At 41.9% G+C, this 22859-nt stretch overlaps 1 protein-coding gene across 5 annotated transcripts in view; it reads right to left on the reverse strand.

Annotated features, from left to right (window-relative positions):
- The window catches only part of rbfox3a (RNA binding fox-1 homolog 3a), a gene marked incomplete at both ends in the record, with an annotated part of 244070 nt that overhangs the window by 93369 nt on the left and 127842 nt on the right, over nt 1-22859 (reverse strand). The window contains one exon of one of the 5 annotated variants that reach the window (XM_083993813.1): nt 19489-19614. The exons of the other annotated variants lie outside the window; for them this stretch is intronic. Within the exon in view, the coding sequence (XP_083849939.1) occupies nt 19489-19614 (126 nt within the window). Of the gene's footprint in view, nt 1-19488; nt 19615-22859 lie in introns of those variants that run through there. 5 annotated transcript variants of the gene reach the window in all.

Below are 22859 nucleotides of genomic sequence, written 5' to 3' on the forward strand. Positions count from 1 at the left end.
ATGATGTTTGTAAAAAAAAAAGAAAAAAAAAAGGTTTATTCTTAGGGAGCTCTAAACCCTAAAACATTGATGTTTGAACAGGACTTACTTCAATAAATCTAATTTCAGATTTCAGTTAGATTAACTAACAAATGCTGCCCTTCACGTCTCCTCTCCTCTCTCCTCCCTCTCTGTCTGACTCTTTGACTCCATCAGGGCATAACTCCTGACCCCTTCATAGTGGGAATGATATACATCCCCAGCACTGGTCAGGGCATCTATTATGAATAAGACACACACAGTGCTGCTAGCAGTGGTAATGGATGGACTACCCAGGGCTGGACACACACACACACACACACACTCACACTCACACACGCATACACAGTCACACACATACACACACACACACACACACACACACACACACACACACACACACACACACACACACACACAAATAGCCGCACTAAGTCATATTTGGGGCTATAGCATAGCTGACAGCTCCTGCCCATTCAGCAGGGCCTGTCCGATTTGTTTCTCGCTAACGGAGGGAAAATATGAGAGAGGAGGGGAAAGAGGAAGAGAGATAAGAACGAGTGAGGGAAAGGGTGGAACCTTTTTAGTCAGATTCTTTTTTCCTAACCAGTTTTTACTGTAAGTATTGTACTGACATATTTATGCGATGTCCCGGCAAGTGATGAAAATACTTGTATCATTACAACAGGACAGGAATGATAAATGATACAAAGTGTGATATTCTGTAGAAAGGATTCACTGTGACTCAGTGAATCAGTTGTTAAAAACTCATCTGATCCAGAGTTTCACCTTGTTAATGATGTTGTTAATGTTTTTTATACAATATAAGACATGATGAGTGAAATGATTAGCACCATGACTGAGCAATTCCTCCTTGAACAGCAGTGAACCAGTGAAATGAGATTAAGAGTTTCATACATCACAAACCTAAGGAACCAATCAGGATGACTTGTTGGGACAGGGGGCGGGGCTAAATAAAACTGTAATGTCAGTACAGAGAGAGAGTGTATTAATTAGCGCAAGTACAAACAGTGTGTCAGCCACTGCCTGTTAGAAGCTAACAAACAACGCAAATGCTGACTACGCTAACTGTCCTGTTAGATGAGAGCAGATGAGCTTCAGCCCCAGTTTTACTTTTACGCTTTTTATGTAGGAAAACCATGTTAAACTAACCATAGCTCAACATGTCTGCAGAGGAACTTTAATAACCAGTGAACGGGTCAGTGGTTCTGCCATGACAAAAAGACAGAGGCTCCATCTGTGAGTTTGCATGTGTGGCTGCACCTGAAGACGTTTCACCAAAACAGACATCCCTCACTTGCCAAGAGCAGAACTGAAAAAAATGTGTATGATTCAGAACACACAAAGTACAATAAGGAGGTGTGTGTGAGTGTGTGTGACAGTTCCCATCACTCAGCCACCGTTTAGACAGCTGGAAAAGGAGTCATAAATCAATTTTGTGCCGATTATGACACAATATGGGAATGCACACTCTCACACACACTCAAATTGCCGCGTAATGTCATGTTCTGTTGGTTTAATCGATCATTACGGTGAGAGAGAAGGGAGAGAATAGGAGAGAGAAGTGTGTGGAGGTTTATCCAATGGAAGGAAGGTGGCACAGGTGTAAAGATGAACATAGGATGACAAGACCTCCTCTCATTCATTTTCATTCCTTCACTGATCCATCCATCCAAACTCATAATGTCCCCATATGATCTATTTCCTATGAAGACAATAGGCTTGATTTAATCATTGAGTGCCTGTGACCTCTGTGACCTTTGACCCCGTCTGCACCACCATCCCACCCCCCCCCACTCCCCTTCCCATGACCTTGGTGAGGTCGCGACCTCTGACTCAGGGCTGAAAAGGAGGGCGTGGGTGTGTCGGAGTGGCAGGGCCACAGCTGAATTGGGGTTGTCCATGAATAGAGATCAAATCAACATTAGGAGCACCCATGGGACCGATTTTATTGATGCACACTTCCTTTGCGCCGTGCTGACGGTAAACTGGGGGAGGGGCGGTGTGGAGGTTAGGGGGTCAAGGTGCCAGTTCACTCCATCAGAAGTGTCTGTTTCAGACTCTGGATTAGGATTGTGACCCTTGGTTTCCATATTTATCCTAAAACAACAAATATACAATTATGAATGCTCTGTGTTTCTATTGAGTGACTATCAATTTTCCAACAGTCTGCTAATTGGAACTGACTTCTGGTGGCTCGATACAGTCCACTGACATTCTTTCTTTTAAAAGGTGTTCAGAAATGGCCGTTTGTCCTGTTTGACGCGCTTCCTTCCACGCGATGCCGCACAAGTTTACCCAAGTGAGGAAAACACATTTGATTGGGCGTTGTTGAGGGGGCGGGATATTCAATGTTTGGGGCAGGACCGAGCTCGGTGTGTGTATGTGTGTATGTGCGAGTGTGTTTAGCTAATGTAGCTAACTGTTAGCTAGTAGACTTGCTACGTTATAGCTTGCTAACTTAGCTAGCTAGGCTAAGATCCAGATCCGCAGGGATCTGGAGGAGAAGAGTGGAGTAGGGACGGAGGAGAGTTTGTGTCGGTGGTGGTGGACGAGTCTCCTCGTTTTTCTCAGACGTTTAACGGATGACGGATCCTGATATCATTGGCTGATGAATCGTGAGCAACGTGACGCAGAATTTGTGTGCCTGCATTATCCAATGCAAAAAAAACTACCCCACTTTGAGTTGAGTTTCCTTTGACTTACCTAGATTTCCATTCATCTTACTGAATCTTGATGTTGTGTTTTTGGTATAAAGAGGTTTCAAGAAGAACATGTTTCATTCATGTGGCAGAACATGACATGTTGTTCGCTGCTTTCATGAAATGAACACACTTCACACACTTGATTTTGTTTGGCAGCTGCAAAGCTACATTCTGTCCTCTCTCTGTGGGCTTTAAATCTTTAGCCTGCACAATATAAACATAAAAAAGAAGACATTCAGTCTGCGTCCAAAAAACACCCAGCCGTCATACTTCATAAAGTTGACGGTGTTTCTGCAGATGGAAATCCAGAGTGTTGTCACCAGGGGCTGTTGTGGCACAGCACAGCGCAGCGCAGGTTATGATTCATGCTATGGTCCCATATGTTGATATGCATCTAATAACGCATGACATGTTTCATATGGAGAAGCGCAACACAACATGAGACAGATTCTGCAAAGCTTATACATATATATACAGAGAAAGGGATTAACAGATCTTCAGTAGTTGAAAGAGAATATCTTTCTATGTTGTAATTCACATATATAATTCATCTGGCGCAACATGGAGAAGGAGCGCAAGCCAGAGCACACTTCAGAAGACAGATAACACGTTCCTCACATCACTTGGAGCAGTCACAAGGTGGAGATCAGACAGAGGAGGCCGCAGTTCAGGGGGAAAAAATGACACAATATGAACCCTGACAAACAGCAGAGGAAAAGGATTAAAAAGCAGCCTGGAGGAGGAGAGATGTGAGGAGGCAAAGACAGGTGACAGGACCAGAGTGGGAATCGCAGGAGGGATTTTATGAAGTAACAGACTGTCTGAACACAAAGGGAGGAAAAGCCCAGGAAGGAGAGACAGCAACAGAGACGAGGGCTTATTTGAAATGTAGAACACCTGAAAATCTCTCTTCGTCTTTCAAGGGGTATGCGACGTACATTACTGGGTGTAATCTGAAGCAGCTACAAGGAAATGTTATAACACATATGTAGTTGTATAGTTTGGGGAAAAGCAGCAGCACATAACCAAATATCCCACAGTTCTGCACTAGTTGCTGCTCAAATTCGCCTATTTATGTCCTCGGAGATCACAGGGGTAAATTGCAACGTGTTTTGACAAGTTCATCATGCCCAGCTACAGTTACAGGCAGTGGAGCTGGAATTGGTAACAAACCAAACACTCCCTGCGATTTGGTAATTTTATTGGCCTGACATATTGATGCATAACAGCAATCCCTCACTCCTCCGAGCCATGGATATTGATCACAGCCCGCCTTCCATTAGGAAGGTGAGAGAACAAAAACCCATTTCAAAGCTATTGGATCCATAAAATTAAAGGCAGCGGTTATCCAGCATGAAATGAGGAGGTGGACCTTCCTCCTCCTCTTTTCATTATGTTTTCGTAACTCTCTCTCTATTCTGTCGTGTCTTTGGATTCTCTCGATGGTAATCCATGTCTCTTCAGCCTCAGCCACTGACCGACTAAATTAACTATTGCATTTTTTGGATTTACTATACATTTAATAGACTTAGTAGTCGGTTTATCACCCACCCCACCTGGCTCAGACTAACACAGCTTACACAGGAAGGTTGTAATGTGACATTGCGAAATAGCATGTGATCATGGGAGATGGGAGTTTTCATCAGCTTCCCTTGGTTTGGATTCCATCACTGTCAGAGCTGAATTTTCCACAGAGGCCTCCTCCTCCTCTCCACAACAAACAGACCCAGTTATCAGAACCAGCAAAAACACATCAAAAGTCAGAGTTTTGCAGAGACTGTAACAGTGAACAAGAGACACCAAGGAGAGGTTAGGAGCTCAGACTGCTGCTATGCTTTGCTCTGACTGTCTCTCTGATAGGATATGGGCAAGTCTTCCAGGGTTTTTTTTTTTTTTACTGGTGTCTTCCTCTCCATAACAAATGGATGAGGGGATTAAAACAAGTGGAAACAGCACATTTCAACTTTAAAATTCAGAAATTCACTGATGATCTTAAGGAGATACAGAATGGCTGGGAGCTGAGCTGCATCACATTTGCTTTGTTTTTGTCTCTGATAACTTGGTGTTTTCTGAACAATGGTTCATCAGGTTAAATTATAAGATGAGAACATGCAGTAGTGTCTTTAAAACATCTAAATCTTTTAAATATCTTTTAAACAATCTATTTTGAAGCTAGCTGATTGTAAGGATGCCAATCTAGCAGGAAGCCACAACACTGACACATGCATGTAGAGGACATGATGCTTTTCCCCATTTAAATAATAGATTTCTCTTGTGTGAGGAATTGATGGAAACATTTGGAGGTAATTTAAGAACATAACTCGAAAAAATACAACATTGATAACAGTGATTACCCTAATCTTAGTTTCACTGTCATTGAGTAATTGAATTTAAAGGAATACACAAAATATTCATACACATACAAGTCAGCTGATGGTCTGCTATGTACTGTCCTGCTCCAGTCTGTTGGAGAAAATATTTTACATCTTTACATTTAGTATTCCCCCAATCATTTTCATTTTTAATAAGTTATATAACTCAGCTTTACATTTTGTGCTTTGTGGTGAAAGCTGCTTTTGAATAGCTGCAGGTCAGCGCAGTAGCCATGTTTATAATTTTTTTCTTTTTATGAACCAGTCATAAAATACTAATAGTTTTTCATATGCTCTTGCTTTAAAGAGAACCTCAGCAACCCCACGATTTTATTAAAACAACCACAAACCAAACGGCACTTTGAGCAAATCATCTCCATCTCGTGATGTTACAGCCGCTGTAGAAACAAAGTCGGCCTCCTGCCTTGAAACTTTAAATGCCTGCTTTACCTCTGTCCCTTTATGAGGGTCCATCTATTTATCTATACAGTCCCTGTGAGGAAATTAAACCTTTAGATCATCACAGCTGTTCTGCTCTTTATGCCACCACAGTACAGGAACGGCTCTGCAGGGACAGCAGAAGAGAGGGGATGATGAAAATCTATCCGGAGGTGGTTCAAGAGAATCATAGAAACAATCAATATGAATTGGTAAGAGGCAATGTTGTTTGACTGTGCTGGTGGATTTATTCATGTTGTAAGTAAAATAAGTAGATTTAACATAATAGGGGTCTTTATTTTTCCTTTTTTCTAGCGAGCACACACAAACACACACAGAGAAGCATGCACATTCTCTCAGTGTGGTGTGCTCCGGTCCTGATGTGATTGCTGTTTCAGCGATGGACCACCAGTGAAGCGGTGGCCTAATATTATCAGATGAATTCAATTAATATAATCTCATTTCCTCTTAAGTGCTGCTCCTCTAATTAAGTGTGGGAAGACGCAGGGCATGGCCCACCCACTGGTTAGCAAAGCATGACAGGGTGTGTGTGTGTATGTGTGTGTAACAGTAAATGCATGGTAGAACCAGTGCATCTATATGTGTTTGTATATAGAAAAAAACACACTAATAGGACCGGTACAGATGAAACAATATCTGGAGGCTGGTGTAATTAGGGCCAATTCAATTGGGCTCTGATACTTCATTATACACCTGCCAACAACAGCAGCGATGGATAGCCATATTTTCCCTCTCCATTTCATTTTCTTGCTCATTAATGGCTTGGAATTAATGAAAATGGCTGTGAGCTGCCTCGCTCACTGCTGGAGGACAGCAGCCGTGCAGCACGGCCGGCATGAATGTGGATGTGTGTTTGTGAACTTCTCACCCAAGGGCTCTTAATCAGACTGTTGTCTTTAAGATACCGAAGTAAGATTATGCACACACACCGATACATATAAACACCCACAAGTGCTCCTGGTGAAATATTTGATATGGTAGAGGCATGGATCTTCTCGTTAATGTCGACTTTTATTTATTTTGCCCTCCCCCACCCTCCACTGGGGTATTTAACAAGCCAGTTTTGTTAAGATGGACAATACATGTCCACGGGGCATGACTACAGCTACACCATACCATCTCTTTTAAAACACTGTGTTTGTGTGAAAACATCTTTATGATCCAATAGATGCTGGATCAGACTATTCAACCATCAAAGTCCCCTTCTGTGTGGACAGGACTAGAGGGGGATGAGAGGGTGGTGGGTGGAGTCTCTCGCAACAAACCTCCTGCTCCTTGTGTGAGTTTGAGCATTGGACAACATCATGGTGTCCATGCTGCCTCACCCACCAGATCATTTTGGTTTCTGCAACAACTTCAGGAGCTGCATGGTCTGTTGTGTAGGTCTAACGGAGGGTCCGGGAGCACTCACCCATTAAGGACGTGCAAACCGGACTGCCAAGCGGTCATTGATCTCTTGGCAAAACAGTTTGCATCGTCGCCCACTGTGCGGGAGACCAGGGTTCAAACCCCACCTGCAGTCCATACCGAAACACAACGCAGAGGGCCAGATTAACATCGGCTACACAGGTACAGGACCAGCTACCAGGAGGCTTCCCCCATCATGTTTTAGGATTTTGGGCTAATGCTCTTCCACAAAAGGACGTCAAGATTTCTGGTATAAGAAGCTGTGGGAATGACAGCAGTCAGGGATCAGGCTGTCCAATGCTGATGGACATTGACGTGTTCCAATCCAGCACCTGTAATCATGCTATGGTCATTTCTGAACCATAGGCCATGGGTTGATGAATCCCCCCATGCTGCTGCTGTTAGACAAGGCCCTGCTGTTTGAGATGTGTGGTCAATGTTGCCAAGCTAAATATTAATATTGCACACTAACCTTTCCATTGGTATTCCAGTAAGAATTTGCAACATTTGACCAACTCCCACACCACCTCCTGCCTCTCTGGCCAGCTCATGTTGTAGTTTAGCAAAAAGCACTGAGGCAGTGTTTAAGACATCGAGTCAAACAGACTTGGACACAGCACAGCAAAGGAAGTGGAAAAAAAGTTTGTGACACACATGTTTTAGGGAGCTGGAGTTTTGTTGCAGTTATGACTCAGTGTTATGAATATTAAACACACCCCATGTGTTAGTGTACTGTTCTGTACAACAGTGTGTGATGATTTCATACAGTGTAGACCCCTTTGGGGGAAGCTCTCCCCTTCCCAGACCCACAACAGGGAATATCCACGCAGGACGACTGGAATCCATCCAGCTCCACCATCACTGTTAAGCCTCCTGGCACACAGAGGGGTTTCTGAAACGTCTGCGCCGCTCTCTGCCACACTCTTAGCTCGTCACACGCCTGTGAGTCTCTATTAGCTGTCATAGTTTCTGAACCAATCTTCACTGACTTTTAGCTGTGCTTTCGGCATGGCTCTAGGGATGGCAACGCCAGTCTGGCCTCTGGTAGGTCGGACCAACCCCTTTGGTCCGGACAGAAATGTCCCAACAACCATTGGGTGGATTGCTGTGACATTTTCCAGTGATATCCATGATCCCACAGGGGAAATACTGACTGCTGGCGCTGGTGATTCTCTGGCTTTTCCTCTGGCTCTACCATGAAGTTGACATCAGGGATGGAAAGAGCAGTGTTACTCAAATAAATCTACTGTCACTTAGAAGACATCTTACTCAAGGAGAAGGAAAAGTACTTGAAGTAAAGTTAATTAGTTCTATTTTTAAAAGGGGGAGGTGGAGGGGTATATGTTATATTGTGATCATAATAATAATATATGATAAAACTATTAAATTAAAGAGCATCTTTAGGCTGCCAGGCATATATGTTCCCTAGTGAGAGCTGCACAGAAAGCAACCAATAAATTCTACTCTGCAGCTTATGCACACAACTGATAATTACAACACCACAGTGGGTGTCCATAGACTTTATGTAGCAATATTAAGCTGCATAAATACAAGTAAATATCTGCCACATATAGAATCAACGGCAGAATAAAACAGCAGAAAAGGAGGAGATGTCAAAACAACATAAACTCCAGAGTGGCTACAGTTACAACAGCCAGTCATTTGCTATTTCCTCTCTTAAAGTTAATCAGTGACTGTGCAACACCTCCTACTTTAAATGCAGCAAATTGAGTATGAACAAATTAATGAAGGCAAAAACATTTTAAAAACAACTCTGTTGAAGTAACAAGGGTCAATGTTACTCCTCTGGTTGACATCCTTGGTGTGAAAGAAATCTCTGACAACTATTGTGTGGGTTAGGGTTTGTCATGATTAGCACAGATATTCAGTGTCTCCAAAGAATAACTTCCAACGACTGTGGTGATACCCTGACTTTTCTTCCAGCTTGAATATTTAATGTGTTGATATAGATGTCATTTACAGGGAAGACAAAGGGGTTTAATCAGCTCACAATTTTGTTCAGCCATTCATGGTCACCAGATGATGAATCATGAAGTTACCACAATTAAGTTTTGGTAACACTTTATTTGATGCCTATCTCGATAATGCATTATAACCATGCTTATAATGAGTTATAATGCAGTTATAGCACTGTATAAGTAGTATAGTTATAAACACTCATAAATTATCATAAGACTTTATAACAATAATCATAATACACAAGCGTTTTATAATGGCTTATAAGGTCAAGTATTATAATAGTGTTATAATGCTCTATGATGTGTTATGATATGTGATATGTGTATATATATATATATATATATATATATATATATATATATATATATATATATATATATATATATATATATATGTGTGTGTGTGTGTGTGTGATATGTGTTATGCTTATTGTTATAAAGCCTTATGATAATTTATGAGTGTTTATAATGATAGTTATACACGTTTATAAGCTAATTATAACACATTATAACTATATTTATAATGCATTATCGATGTGGGCATTAACTAACAATTATAACATATTATAATACCTGACCTTATAAGTCATGATAAAATGCTTTATAGTGTGTTATGATTATTGTTATAAAGCATTATGATCACTTATGAGTGTGTTTATAACTATAGTTATACAGTGTATAACTGCATTATAACTCATTACAAGTATGGTTATAATGCATTATAAAGATAGGCGTCAAATAAAGTGTTAGTGAAATTTTCATCAACCTTTTTTTTTTTTTTTTTTTTTTAAACATCTCAACCATTATTGGATGATTGCTGAAATTCATGGTCCCTTGTAGTTGAAGTGTAATAACTTTGATCCCCTGATCGTTCACGTAGCTCCATCATCAGGTGGAAAATTACATTAGCATGTGTTTTCAAAAACCTAACTCTTCCACTGTGTGATCTTTTAAATATGCCTGAGCACTTAGATCAATAGGTGAGCCCTCATTGGGTTGCCAGATCAGAGAGGTGGCCTGTGCGGGGTTGCCAGAGTCAGGGATTTGATGTCCTTTTCATGAGGCTAAAGTGCTGACTTGCTCATTTGCCTCCTCAAAACCCTGCCTGGCAACGACCAGTGGGCTTATCAGATTTCACACACATGAACACACAGACATATGCAGTTTCCAGCTCCTTCACACCCTCACTCCCTGGTGTTCTCACTTTGTGAGCGTGTGCGGTAGCTAACAAACTTTCACTGTTTTGCCACACACAACAGCGGTTGGCAATGAAGCCGAGTTAGCGTCATCTTAATTCCTAATTATCATTGAATAATCTATGCAAATGAGGGTTAATAAGAACCTACTGGGGGCATTTGGGACGACAACACCCCCTAAAAACAGCTCTGTCAATTAACATCAATATTTGTCTCCCTCTCATGATTCAATTTGCACCTTGTTCTTTTGTTAATGGACACAATTAACGCTAATTAAGAGGAGAGGACAAGGAGGAACAGAGGCACGCTTGATTAGGCTTTACATGTGTAAATATCTATCATGCATGCAAATGTGTGTGTGGGAGCTGAGTGAAACCTCTGACACTAAACTAACAACCAATCAAGACACCTAAAAAGCTGAAATAAAACTAAAACTAATTAAGAATTTCATTGCAGGACATACACATAGACTCACTGACTATGGTTGTGGTTTGTGTATGTGTGTGTGTGGTTGGGGTTTGGTTTTGCAGCAGATGCACAGTTCAAAAGGTGTTCTACTTAGTCTCTTAATTAATCATCAGAGTGTTGCAGGTGTAATATTCAATAAAGCACTCAGAGCACCATCTCCCATTCCCTGCAGAATCACCTTGTTATAACACTTGATTACTTGAACCCTCTCTGCTCGTGCTGGAAGTCAAAGTGTGTGATCAGAGCTTCTACAGCAGCAGCAGGGTTCCACCAAACGGGCCTGAGTGCAAAATATTAAACTGAGGGTGAAATACATGCAGTTTAATAATTTTCATTATCAGCTGAAATTTGAATAATGAATGCAAAGCAGAGGGTGGTGGGTGCAAAGACTGTGGGTGTCTCCATAGAGTTACATCCAGCAGGGCTGTTGCTAGGAATTCTGGGCCCCCTGAAAGAATCCCATCTTCCGGTATGTATTATCTTTTTTTTTTGTTTATTTTTCTGTTGCTATGTTCTTGACAGTGCCAACGACCAATTATCATTATTAGTTTACGGGCGGCTACTGTTGCTCCAGCATGGACCAAACTATTTTTAAAATAAGGCAGGGGGTTATACTTTGGAAAATAAAACATATTTCAAAAATATAGCATGTTTTCTGGCTTTGCTTTGATGCTGATGCAGCATTAGTATGAAGATTAGTCAAGATTATTTGCAGAACTATTATTTAATCAATTAAACAGGGGGTTTTGTGGCTCCTACTGAGTTGTGGGCCCCAAGAATTGGAACCTTTCTCCCTATGGCCCTGACATCCAGTAATAACTAACCCGTGTGATGTTTGCAGAGATATGTGTTTATGCTATAGCTTAGTGTTGTTTTGTGGTGATTTAATGCAGGTAAACACAGTGATCTTTAATGACACTGCACACACACACAGTGCAGAAAACTGTATCGTTACACAAGGGTGCTCCTTTAAAGTAACACTGCACCACAGATGTCAGAGCAGGTTTTGTTGGTCAGTCACGCTGCTGCTTTCTGCTGCCTCAAGACACAAAAATACACTTGATACTTAAACAGCGTGGGCACTGGACAGGAAAATGACAACTGTCTGAAACCAGCAGAGACACTTATGTTGAGCTTCACACCATAAGACCTATGTGACCACTTGGGAATGAGATACATGCACACACAAACACACACACATACATAAATGGTCTGCCAGCCCCTTGTCCATCCTGTCAGTCCACAGTGTGTATCCGGGTATAAACATGGGGGTAATTACCCACCACCTCACATCAGCACTGTTAAAAAAACTCCCACTGTAAGTGTGTAACCTTAAACAAATGACAGCCAGGTCGTTTCCAGACACATCAGGGTTGCGACCTGTGACCCCTTGACCTCTCCCTCCACTGTATGCTGTCATATCACCGCTGCACTAACAAGCTGCTGTGTCTGGATAACCTTTAACTGTACAGCCATCCAGCTGCTCAGAGACCTTTAGCTAACACGATACCTGAAATCCTGGGCGTGTCAGAGTGTGACCTCCTCCTTCATCCTTCATCCTCCCTCCCTGGGCCCCACCTCTCCTCTCTGTCCACTTCACAGCATTTAGACTTTTTTAAAAATTCATCTCTCATTTGTTCCTCTCTGTTGCCGCAGCTCTCTTTTTAATTGCTCACATACAAAATTTAAAACCTTCACTTAAGCCAACAAAGCTTCTTTCTATTCTCCAGCGACTCACCAATGAGAATAAAGCCAATGAGAGTTACAGATGTGTTCACAACAGCTAGAGACAGGTTAGATCAGTGAGGGGATAAACATATACATAGTTTTAAAAGAATGCACAGAATGAAAAAAGAGCAGTTAAGTGATTGTTTGAATTATTTGATATATTACATGATATTATATAACAAACGTGTTAACTACAATACTGATTCTAAAAATAGCTTGCACAGACAATTAAAGGTAACAAACCTATTCCTAAAACTATATGGATTATGGCAATGGGCCAATTTGCCAAAATGTTGAACTATCCCTTTAAGAAAGAACGAGTAGGAACAGGTAAATCAGTGGGGGAGGGGCTGAGGACCACCTATCGTTGCATAATTCAGATTGTGCCAAATTATGCATTTGCATTACTTCACTCTCCAACCAAACATGTTATATAAGTGATCTATATTCAATTATTTAAATTTGAGTACTTTAAATTTAATTTTCTGGAAAGCTGATATATTATTAATGTGATCAATAATTGTGAGTCAAATCTGACATGTGACAATGTATGTAGAAATCAAAATGTTCAAAACCAAATTGAAATTTCATACATGTATGTATGTGTATACTGTATATGTATGAGTGTATCACTTTGACTGTGCCTCTGCAGTAAAACTGGCATTGCTTTAAACTGACACAGAAAATGCTGGCTACTACACCTGCAATGGAACACACTCCCCCAGTGGGCGAGTGGAGATTTCATCCATTTTAATGCCGTCTTGTATTTTCTTCAAAAGTGACGGGAATCACACATAACACCGCTTCTGTGTGAAGGCCAGTATGGGGAGGGAGTGATGGTGGTATATATATATATATATATATATATATATATGTATGTATATTTACAGGGCGGGAGGCCGAGTGAGTGAGAGCAAATGGAGCTGGGGTAGTGAATGTGGGGGTTGGAGGGGGCTCGTGGCCCGGGTATTGTCATGACGATGTTTTTCTCTTTCCCTTTGGACGCCCTCCCACCTGACCGAACCGACGTAAATAACAGCTGAACGATAGAGGATTTATGAGACACAAATATCTCCGCAGCAGCCTATCATTACACTGAGGCTGTCACTGTAACTCTTAGAGATACACACACATACACACGCACACACGTGCAGAGGGAGAGAGAAAAGAGAGTGTTTTTCTCTGTTATGTTTTTTTTGTTCTACATAATTATTTCAAGAAGTCGTCTGTGTTTGGTTTTATGGTTGATTATTGGTGCCGACGACTTGTTTACAGCTTCTGCAGTGTTGTCGTTTTTTTTTTTTTTTTTTTCTATTTTAACAATGACACCAATAAATCAAAGTGAATAGAAAGGTAAATGGAGCACAAGGAAACTTTCAGCACTGTCTGACTCGCAGCAAATTAGAATTCATTGCAGACTGAGTCCTCTAATCCTAACTGCCGTATCATTAGTTGTCTGCTGTTTATAAGGGAGCGACTTCAAGGTCAAATATATATTTCCTCATCATCAACAATGTGGGAATAAAGACAGGAGGAAAAGAGAGAGAAAGGACGGAAAGACAAAAGGGACAGGGAAATAAAGCATGAAAGCGAGCGAGCGAGAGAGAAAAGAGTGGAGCAGAGAAGGCGGGATGAGGAGAGAGGAGAAACAAAGGCCTCTGCTCCGTCCAATTACATTGTTCTTGTTTTATAAATTGGGACACGGGTAAGAAAAGCTAATGAGAGGCAGAACACACCGTCTGAAGGAGAGGCGTGTGTGTTTGAGAGAAAGTGCTGTGTGTGTGTGTGTAAAACAGGTGAAAGAATGACATTAACAATTCAGCTCTAACTTTGAGAGATGTAAAACACGCTCGGTGTGAACTTGGCCTCGGAGCAGACGGGCTTATCAAGGCTTAAGAAAGATGTGTCGGAGCGAGGGAGAGGATGAAGAGGTGGAGATGGATAGACAGTCAGACAAAGAAAGAATGACCACAGCATGACATATCAGCAAACTGTTGCCCGTCAACACAGATGGTTTAAACTGAACTTAATACATCTCTCACATTAGATTTCCAGTAGAATGTGGTACAGTTATAACCACACAGGTGCAACGTACCTACCTTCATCACCATGGTTACTGTTATAAAACGGGTATGGCTTGGCTAGGTTTAGGGAAACATGGTGATCTGAGTTGAATTAAATAGTTCCCCAACACTGCACAATCTTTGTTGTCAGTGCTCCAACAGTAACAACGTCATGGATAATAAAACCAACAACATTCACAACAATCAGCTTTACTTGCCTAGAAACAAAATGTAACAATGGGTCATTAATTATAAGACAATCTCGCAGTTCTATTTTTAGTTGAAAATGAATTTGTTTAATGTTGGTTAATGTTTGAGGTTCAGTTAAATGCAAATACTATAAATATAATGTGTTTTGTGCTAACTATGCCTGCGCTACAGAAAGCCAAGAACACATGAGCAAGAGTTTGCAAACCACTAATGCTGTGTCAGCCACTGCCAGTAAGAAGCTATGGTAAAACAAAACAAACAAACAAAAAACTTAACTATGCTAACCAATCTCCTCTGATATCTGATTCCTCTTCTGAGTCTGACCTGATCCAGCATCTCTTAATGAGTGTAAATGTGAGGGTTTTTTTTGTTCCTCTTGGGGGAAAAAAGCAGGAGATTATGACTCCTCACTTGAGCTGCTTGAACCTCAGCAGTGAGGGTGGAAGGTGGAGACTGCTTCATATTAAGTGGCCACAGCGGTGCAGTGAGATAAATGACAGACAACATGACAGCAGGGTAGACATGCAGATGGATATACATATACAGATTCTCCAGGTATACAGATCTTCAAATTCATTCAATCTTCTTCTATGATGATGCACGCTACATGCAGCAGCTTTTCAATGTGTTTTAAGTGTGGAATTTTCATACAGTGCTGAATGTATATTCCTGACATAGACTATGAGTATTCAGTTAAATACACTAAATATTAAAACATTTAGCCTATATCTCACAATCACAATTTTAATACTGTGCAACATCATCTGTCCATCACATCCTTCCTCTTTTGTCTGTTGATACTTATTTTCCAGAACAGTTTCATGTTTTCTCTTATGTCTTCATTTCGCTTTTTTCTTTTTTTTAAACCTCTCTGTTGCTGCGTTTCTTCATCTGTTGTATCTCGCGGCTGAACTGCTGAACTCATTAGCTTCATTTCTGTCTTGAAGAGGATCAGCAGAGAAGCCTCTGTTTCACATTACAAAACACATATATGGAGCAACAACAAACTGTGTGTGTGTGTGTGTGTGTGTGTGTGTGTGTGTGTGTGTGTGTGTGTGTTCACAGGTGCGTGCCCTCGCCTAAAAGCTGATAAAAGAGTTAAAACTGCTGCAGCACACAGTGTTGATAATATTAGGCACTGAGCCCTTTTGAAGTCGGCGGCTCAGATGGAAAGATCAGAGTTTCCTCCCTCGGTAACAACCACATCACTTCAGCCTTTCACATCAACAGCAGCCATAACACGAGACAGAGAACACACAGAGGAGCTCCAACGGCAGCAAAGTTAAAAGCAGATGAAAATAATACAAACAACCTCAAGCAGAGTGTTGCTGATGCTTCAGCAGAAATCCTGATTTTCTACCATCCAGATGAGCAGCTGCTGATACTGAAGCTGCTGCATCAGCAGCTCACCTGCTTCTCTTCTCCTTCTCTTTTTATCTTTACATTTGAACTCACTCATCTTTAATTGATACATTTTGGGATAGCTGTATCAGAGATAGCATTTACATCTATAGACTTCCTTTATATGCTAAATTTCCCTCCATCCTTTTTGATACGCTCTCTCTCTCTTCACACACACACACACACACACACACACACACACACACACACACACACACACACACACACACACACACACACACACACACACACACACACACACACACACACACACACACACACACACACACACACACACACACACACACACACACACTCACAGGGTCTTGCTATAATGTTTCATTATTTAAACACAGTGACACTGTGATTTTCTCTCCACGCAAACATATACTTGAAATTGGATATTAATCTAAATAATAATAATAAGATAAATTCCTTAGTTAATCAGTACAAAACACTTGAGTCCTCATAGCTGCACTTCCACTCTCCTCCATATCTGTGAAAAAGAACTAATCTCTTTTCCATCTTTCTTTTTCTCCTCCTTGTTTTATTCGCTCTCTATCTCTAAGTGCTGTCCATGGTGCTGAAACAGCATCTCTGTAGGTTTTGGGAGTTTTTACCTGATTACATAAGAGATAACAAATCTTCTTCTGGGATAAAAAAAACAGTTAGTGTTAATGTGAATTTGTGCCTCTGTAATAATGAAGAGATAATAAGAAAACATTACAGCAGTTAGAAGACTGTGGGCTGGAAAACGGTTAACCTAACAAAGCTGCACCAGAGAAGACGCACAAATATCCACATGAGACACAAACACGAATGGTGTGTTGCTGCACAGACACAGTGTGTTGCTGCAGAAGATGCGGAGAACAGAGACAAGTGGGACACAAGAGAACAGGAGCAAAGAGTGAGGCGAGGGGTGGGGGGGTGAGGGGGGGGGTTATCTCCTCACATTCCTCAATGTATTCCAACCAGTCGACAGGAAGTGTTTAACTATTAGGTGCGCCTTGGTAAAGATTCCCCCCTCCAACCCCTCCCTCCCTGGGGAGAGCAGAGAAGCTTGCACAAGCAGATTTAGCACTTGGTATTGACTTAAGAGGACTTTTTATTCCAAGGCAACGCAAAAAAAAGGGGAAAAAAAGGAAAGCGAAGGGAGGAGAGAGACAAAGGCAAGGATGGAGAGAGAGAGAGGGGATTGAAATCCAATACAGAGGGATGGGAGAGATGAATGTATTAGAGAGGAGGGGGGTGTTCGGCTGTGGTCCATGTTGTCTGATCAAATGGATGGAGAGAGGAAGAGCAGGCAGATGAATAGTGGGATCCTATCGAGGGTTTAAACACAGTGTCAGAGTCAAAAGCAATACACACAGCACTTAGTCAGAAGTCAGGTTCAGCTGCTGCGGGCCGCTCCGGGCCCGACACCGCCACACAAATTCTGGAGGACGGATTTTCTCTCTCAAGGTTTTTTTTAGCATCACCATCCCTCCCATCGTTTCCTCAAACACTCCATCGCGATTGTATCATAACATTTCAACACGGAAATTAAAATTTAGGCAATTAAACCACATCAAGAAGTGTATGGTGTATACAGCAGAATATAATGTTGCTTTGTCATGCCTGCCTGCTTCAAATTACACTGTAAAAAAAAAAGGAGAAATGGCCTAAAATTTTTAGAAAATAAATTCAAATATATTATATCACACACAAAGAGACTGTGATTCTAAAAGAACAAGTCAATTTTTATCTTAAAAAAGATCTAAAATAATAACATAGTAAAATCTTTAAAAAAATAGGTTTTTCCTAATCGTTAGGAATTCTTTTATCACAGTGGAGAACTGCCTCTAAGCCTATTCACTATGAAACGATTCACTCCTGCCCCTCATTTCAGCCTTTCACTGTAAGTGATGAATAAATGAAAGCTCTGCATAACAGAAGCTGTGGAGTCCACCTGCCTCTGCAACAGAAAGTCCAGACTGTCCTGAAGCAACACAGGAGGAGAGACACGCAAAAACTGATCGGAAACATTAGATCTTACTCGTATTACTCAAGTTGTGAAAAAAAAAAGCAAGGCGACAACCGTTCAGTGTTTCATTAGGAAGACTCAGTCCTGCCTGTGCTGGTTTAAGTCCACTGTTCCACCTGAACGCCACACAAAACTCTGCAGTAGAGACATTTTAAACCTTAAAGTCCAACGCGCTCCTCCCTGTTGAACTATTTAACATCATTTTATTTTTATTCTAATCATGAAAAGCTAAATAGTACAACCTTGTGTCATAAGTAACAAAAGCACACACACACACACACACACACACAATACGAGTGACTAACAGACTGCTTCCCTCAGGACCTGTGGTGTTTGTGTCACCGCATGGAACTGAGTGAGTGTGTGTGTGCTCATGAATCCCAGCTGGTGCATGCTCTGTCTGTGTGAGTGCGAGTGCGTATGCATGTGTGTGTATGCGTGTGTGTGTGTGTTGCCATCAGGCAGGTGGTCTGGGCTGCCCTGTAAAGGTGATGTGTGGCGGCTATTTGGAGTCTGGACGTGGCAGGTTAGCTCACTGCAGCCCACTCACATTTTATATGGCAGCTCTCTCCAGTCTTATCATGTTTTATATGACCACAATAACAAACTGTCTGGAGAGAGAGAGGGAGGGGAGGTGGGGGGGGTGGGGTAAGTAGAGGGGGTGACCGCCTGCCACTGCACATGCTGCCAGCAGTAAAAACCAACCACATGCAAAAAAGACACACACACACACACACGCATACTCATACAGGCATGGTTAAATGTGTTGGTGTGTAACACGGCACTTGAGCGGCGACGCCGTGTCCATTGAGCACTTTTACAGTAAACAAACAGAGCGAGGCGCACGCAGTGATGACTGAAGAAACCAGGCGCAATTAACACACACACACACACACACACACACACACACACGGCCATCTGAGTGATAGGCATGCAGCCACTCCAAGAAGTGAGCCAGCAGTCATTTGGTTCTATTGTCTAATTCAGTCCTGAGCCGACATCTGTCCCTGTCCTGCTGCCCATTCAACACACACTAACACACACACACACACACACACACACTCCCACTCCCACAGCGGGGGCGCTCCATGTGTTCATCAGTTCAACGCCACTCAGAGTATGCGAGTGTGTAGAGATGAGTAGACATGATTAAAATGTAGTGAAGTTTACCAGCGGCAAGTTACGTAAAGAAGTGTGATGATGGAGATGAAGAAGTTTTCAGAGGGAATTTAGGAATCTGTGCGTTAGAATGAATAAGAGAAAGAAAAAAAAAAGGAAGAGCAGGAATGTTTTGGAAGTGAGCCGGGCTGCGGGACACTTTGATGAAAGGGTAGAGTTGAGAAAAGAGGAATAAAACAGACAACACCCCATGCAAATAAAAAGAAAAGTACAGCGGAAACGACGCAGAAGAGAGGAAGAGTGACGGGAGCTTTCTTACCTGGGGCAGATAGAGGAAGGAAGGGGGGCATTGCAAAGAGTGGGGTAACATCCCGGACCCGGACAGTAGCACACAGCCGGAGTTCGCCATGGAGCACAGCATGTGGAGACGGGACACCTTACTCATAGAGACTCAGTTACACCTCTATTCACCGATGCTCCGCTCTGTCTATCTTCTCACCTCTCACCCTCTCTGGACCACTCTCTCTCTCTCTCTCTCTTTTCTCTCTCTCTCTTTACTTCTTGTCCCCTCCCTTCTTGCCTCTTCACTCCTGTGAGCAGCAGCAGCAGCAGCAGCGGCAGCGACGAGCAGCCAGAGAGTTACTACTTCAGTGGATACGAGCGAGGGATTGCCCACGCAGACACACCACGCACACGCACTACACACACACACACTGCCGTGGCTGCCAACACACACTCTTGAGCAGCTGAAGCGATCGGACGGATCGTTTTGTGTGTGTGTGTGTGTGTGTAAAGAGGAGTGTGTGTGCGGGGGATCTAATGTGTGCAGAGAGGCAAAGTGATGCTTCTGCTTCTGTTCGTCTCCTCTCTGTTTACTTTGAGAAGGAGGTGGAGAAGCCAAGGCACACGATTGGAGGGAGAGGCAGACGGATGGAGGAGGGTGAAAGAAAGGAGTGTGAGAGGAGGGAGGCAGAGGGAGGGGGGCGGTGCAAAGAGAGGCCTGGGAGGTCCTTGAGGAAAAGAGAAGGTGCGATTGGAGAAGGGGAGAGGGGGGGCTGGGAGGGCTGGGAGGGAGAGATTGGAAGGGAGAGGAGGAGGGAGAGAGGGAGGGGGAGGGAAGTCTCTGGGATATTCCAACATCAAATAGGCAAGCATGAGAGAGAGAGACAGTAGCAGAGGGAGCGAGAGAATATGTGCACACTCACACACACACACATACACACACACACATACAGATACACAAAACAATATGAGAGCAGCTGATCCATTAACCCTTTCTAGAGAGGTGCAGGGCAGAGAACTCACTAAGAGCCAAGTCATAACAGTAACAGTTACACACGATGTGCTGCTATACATCACAAATCTGTTCTCCTCAAAGCTACACACACACACACACACACACACACACACACACACACACACACACACACACACACACACACACACACACACACACACACACACACACACACACACACACACACACACACACACACACACACACACACACACACACACACACACACACACACACACACACACACACACACACACCTCTTGTAAAAAACAAAAGCACAACAGCGATTTTATCCTCAATACATTATTCCTCCTGTAAATCAGTTTAGCTGTGTGTTACTCCAGGATTTGCATGATCCTGCTATTATGAGAGAGAATTACAACCAGCTGCTGTTCAGCGTTGTTCAATCCAACCAAAAATAAAGGAAGGAAAAAGAAGAAAAAAAAGATTTTCTGTGTTTGCTTTCACTGCACATACATCTTAGTCTCTAATGGTTTGGATGAAAAGAAAGCATAATTGCAAGGTGGAATACTCAGCCCCCCAAAATAATTTCATTTTATTTAAGAAACAATTAAGGACGGGAACAATTACAGCATGTGTTTAACGCCTTTGCAAAAATCACAGAGCTGATGCAACGGCTTAATTTAATTTATAGCTCAGCTGTAGGGAGGATATTTTCTTTAAGCGTAGCATTTCCCTAGAAAGAACAGAGCTAATGGCTGAATAATGAGATACAGCAAAATACACAACCCCCCCCCCCCACACACACACACACACACACTCTCTCTCTCCCACTCTCTTCCCCTCCACTGCTTCCTCTCTTTCTTTTCTTCCTCCGTGGGGCCTCAGAGGGAGGAGGCGAGCAGCAGTTTATTTATACTTTGGCGATATATCTTTTGTTTGATGTACTACAACACTGACTTATTGATTTAGTTTAATCTGAAGCTGGTGGAGGGAAGTTGGTTTTATACACCTCCTCCTCCACTGAGGGGACAGAAGGGTGTGTGTGTGTGTGTGTGTGTGTGTGTGTGTGTGTGGTTCATTCATAACACACTCCGTCTCCATCTAGTTGCTGCTCACACTTAACGTCAACCCTAAAACCAAGTCTTGACTGTCAAACAGTCTCTGTAAGGAATTGGCACACATACTGTAACACATACAATTTTCAATTCTGAATTTCCTTATAATAAATTATGTCATTACTCATAATGAGCTAATGACCTCATGTCGGGACAGATGTTGGATTGAGAGATGAAATAATGATATAATATTTAAATAAACGGAATAATTATAGAAGATGGAGTAGAGGAAGTTTGTCAGTCTGAGATTTTAAAGTGAGTCCTGACATTTACTTTTAGGGTTCAGTCAGTTTTACCTGGAGACGCTGAGGATCACCACGGGAACAATCAGATCCAGGGATTCAGTGGATAAGGGGTTTATTATTTTCATTCCAAAATTGACTGTAACTTTTGATTCACTTTGAAAGTGTCATCCTTAAAAGTCGATACAGATGAAACCTTAGAGCTGAAGGAGGTATCCAATCAGATATAAACAATACACAAAAAGCAGCAGGGGTGCATGGGAATTTATTCAAATCTCTGAGAATCTAATAGGGACTGACACAGAGTGAGGTTGAAGAACTGAGTTAGAATTGGTTTCAAAAATGAATAATTCTGCTTCACATTTCTCTCTCTCTCTCTCTCTCTCTCTCTCTCTTTCTCTCTCTCTCACACACACACACACACACCCTCGCTGTAATGTTTCATTATCTAAACATATTAACTGTGATTTTCTCTCCATACATTACACCAGTCAGTGTTTTGGATCTCCTGGGTGTGTGCTCATGTGTGTATTATGTATAATGGTTTTATTTAATAATCTACAAAATGTATTGAGTGCTACATTACATTTTAAACTGACTTTTAATGAGGTTTTAATAGGAAAAAAATATATACCTGGCCCAGCTTATTAAAATGTTCTCTCATTAAAGTTAACACTGAACTAATAAAGTATCTACACTAATACTAATAACAATACACTACTAATTTTAATCTTGAAAATCACATTACATTTGAAATTACACCGTGTGAAAAAGAAAACAAGTGACTTAGCTCAAGATCCAATGATTAGAAGCCTAAAACTGTCCTGCATGAGTAATAGTGATCAATAATCAATATTCATCAATAAGTTCAAGTGAGAGAAAGGGGGGGGGGGGGGGGGGGGGGTACAGAATCAGACGAAAGAAGGAAAGGAAAGGAAATAAAAGGAAAGGAAAGGAAATAAAAGAAAGGAAAAGGAGGGAAAGAAAAGAAAAGAAAAGAAAAGAAAAGAAAAGAAAAGAAAAGAAAAGAAAAGAAAAGAGTAAATTCAGGTATCCGTTTCAAAACTTGAAA

The sequence above is a fragment of the Trachurus trachurus genome, assembly GCF_905171665.1.
Source record: "Trachurus trachurus genome assembly, chromosome: 19".
Lineage (NCBI taxonomy): Eukaryota > Metazoa > Chordata > Actinopteri > Carangiformes > Carangidae > Trachurus > Trachurus trachurus.